Below are 2,774 nucleotides of genomic sequence, written 5' to 3' on the forward strand. Positions count from 1 at the left end.
ATACAAAATTATGGCTAGACAGAGGAATAAGCTGTACTGTACTGTTCTATACCACTGTAAAATGACTATGGCTCACAATATATAGTTTCAAATAGCTACAAGGAGCATACTAAATGTTCCCAACACAAAATGATAAATGTTTGAGATGATCGATATACCAACTACCCTGATCTGTTTACATGTATTGAAACACCATGATGTACTCTATGAATATATGTACAATTATTATTTGTCAATTACAAAATAAAATTTTTAAAAAGCATCCCTGTATCAGAAGTTTTGCCAAGCTGACGCTTTATGGACAAGCAGAGCGACAGCTTTTTCTTTCAAGAGGAGGCAGCCATTGGGTGACAACCAAGGGAAGGTTCAGATTTGTAGCCTTAGAAAGCTTTGATGTTTAAGCAAAGAAACCTTCAGTTGACATGCTGGGGACCTGTTCATCCTCGCAAGTTCAAAACAAATATACAGCTACTTGCTTTACCCACTCATCCTTTACTGAGATGCCAATAAGCATCTAGGCAAAGCAAAATAAGTGAAAAAACTTGAACTCTTAGAACTGAAGAACTTTAGAACCCAATAAAAATGTTTTATTCACTATGACATCTATTCCAAACCTCCTTCGAAACAAAACCCAGCTCTAGAGATACGTACTATCTCATTTTGCCTGGCAAAAAATGGGACTTACATCAGCTTTTGGAAGACTGACAGAAGAGTGAAGCTTCCAGAGGGGGACCTGCTTGTGCTTCTTAGGATGTATCCTATTCAAGCCCTGCCACCCAACTCCAAGGGTGGACAAACCTGGGAAGCAGCTGAGGGCAGGGCTCTGCCACTGCTCCCTCCCTAGAGTGTTAATACTTACTTGGTGTGTAGTATCGGTCTAGGATACTGAGAGTCAGGAAGGCACCATAGCCATGGGCTGCAAAAGGGGCCTTGGCCAAGGCTGCAAGGTAGTCCATGTAATAGAGCGCTGGCCCTTCATGCTCATCATAGCCAGCCAGGAGGAGGTTCACATGATATGGGGTCTGCAAAGAAAAGATATGGTAAAGTGATAACTAAAACAGAACACCAACATCTCTTCCCATGGCAAATGAGAATATTCTGACTCTTGAAGAGAAAGAAAATATTAGCAGCAACTGAGTAAATCACAATGAAGTAGAAATGTAGGGAAATCTAGAGGACCTGGAGTATGGTAACAGGCCAAGGGATATCGGCTTGTTCTCTTCGAACAGAAGGGCATTTGGAGCACTTTAGGTATATGAAAAAGCTGCCACCTTCTTAAAGTCCACGGATGAGAACCTGTATAAAAGCACTTCTTCAAAAGTATTTGATAGCAAAACAGAGTGACTATAGTTAGTAATAGCTTAACTGTATATTTTAAAATAACTAAAAGAGTATAATTGGATTGTTTGTCACACAAAGGAGGAATGATTGAGGTGAGAGATACCCCATTTACCCTGATGTGATTATGACACATTTTATGCCTGTATCAAAATATCCCATATACCCAATAAATATATACACTTACTATGAACGCACAAAAATTTAAAACAAAAAAAAAATTTTTAAGCACTGGAAAGGCAAAGCATAGGTGCTCTTTTGTCATTCCTAATTGTTGAAACCAATAAACAATTCTGAGAGTGCCAGGCCACGGACTGAAAAAAGCAGATGCTCCAACCACATCAAATGAAATAAACAAACTCAGTCTGGGCATCTGGACCAATCCCAAATGGTAAACTGTATGCCCACTACTAAAAAAACAACTTATAGCTGGGTGCAGTAGCTCAGAGGTATAATCCCAGCACTTTGGGAAGCTGAGGTGGCAGGCTTGCTTGAGCCCAGAAGTTTGAGACCAGCCTAGGTAACATAGTGGGACTTTGTTTCTACCAAAACACTAAAAAATTAGCTGGGCATGATGGCGCACACCTGTGGTCCCAGCTACTCAGGAGGCTAAGGTGGGAGGATCACTTGAGCCAAGGAGGTCAAGGCTACCGTGAGCCGTGATTGTGCCACTGAACTCCAGCCTGGGTTCAAAAAACAAGAGAAAGAGAGAGAAAAGAAACAACTCATGGGGTGGGAGGGATAGTAAGTCTCAAATATTTAAGTCAAATCACCAGACTTAACTGAAAAGTAATTTTGAGACAAATAAAAAGCAATAAAAAATAATTATAACTTGGATTTATAGGTATCTTTTCTTTGTATTACCTGCAAATCTAAAAACATGAGTTTTATAGAGAACCGTGACCAAGTCTGCGTTGCTCTTCATCTCCAAATGGATGATTATTTTTTTCTACACCAGCTGCGCCATTTACCATGTTAAATTCAGTCTGATGCCCCCAGGCATCAGGGGTGGGACTTCGATTTTATATGGCTTTCTTTTTCTCTGCAGGATGTGTTTCTCCTCTTGCATTTACTTCAGCGGGGAGTACGCAGGCCTTGCCCATGGATATGTCCTCATTCCTAAATTTGTGTATGTATTTAATTAAACGCACAGTAAGTGAGACACCTCATTATGAAGCATGAAGTGTGTAACAGCTAATGGTCCTAAAAGTGGCATTTAACATTCTTTGAACACTGATTAACACGGCCACTTGGCAGCCTTAAAAAACTCATGGTTTTTGCTTTTTTGGGGGGGAGGAGTTGGGAGGGGAGTAACAGGATTTTGTTCTGTCCCCTAGGCTGGAGTGCAGTGGTGCAATCATAGCTCACTGCAGCCTCAAACTCCTAGGCTCAGGCGAATTTCCCACCTCAGCCTCCTGAGCAGCTAGGACTATAGG

The 2,774-nt window shown here is 41.0% G+C and overlaps 1 protein-coding gene across 5 annotated transcripts in view; it reads right to left on the reverse strand.

The window, feature by feature from the left end:
* Positions 1 to 2,774, reverse strand: part of PSMB2 (proteasome (prosome, macropain) subunit, beta type, 2) — a 49,768-nt gene that overhangs the window by 8,800 nt on the left and 38,194 nt on the right. For all 5 annotated transcript variants that reach the window (XM_011995632.1, XM_011995628.1, XM_011995627.1 and 2 more), the window contains one exon: positions 860 to 1,022. In XM_011995632.1, the coding sequence (XP_011851022.1) occupies positions 860 to 956 (97 nt within the window). In that variant the 5' untranslated portion in view covers positions 957 to 1,022. The remainder of the gene's footprint in view (positions 1 to 859; positions 1,023 to 2,774) is intronic.

The sequence above is a fragment of the Mandrillus leucophaeus genome, unplaced genomic scaffold (assembly GCF_000951045.1).
Source record: "Mandrillus leucophaeus isolate KB7577 unplaced genomic scaffold, Mleu.le_1.0 Scaffold493, whole genome shotgun sequence".
Taxonomy (NCBI): domain Eukaryota; kingdom Metazoa; phylum Chordata; class Mammalia; order Primates; family Cercopithecidae; genus Mandrillus; species Mandrillus leucophaeus.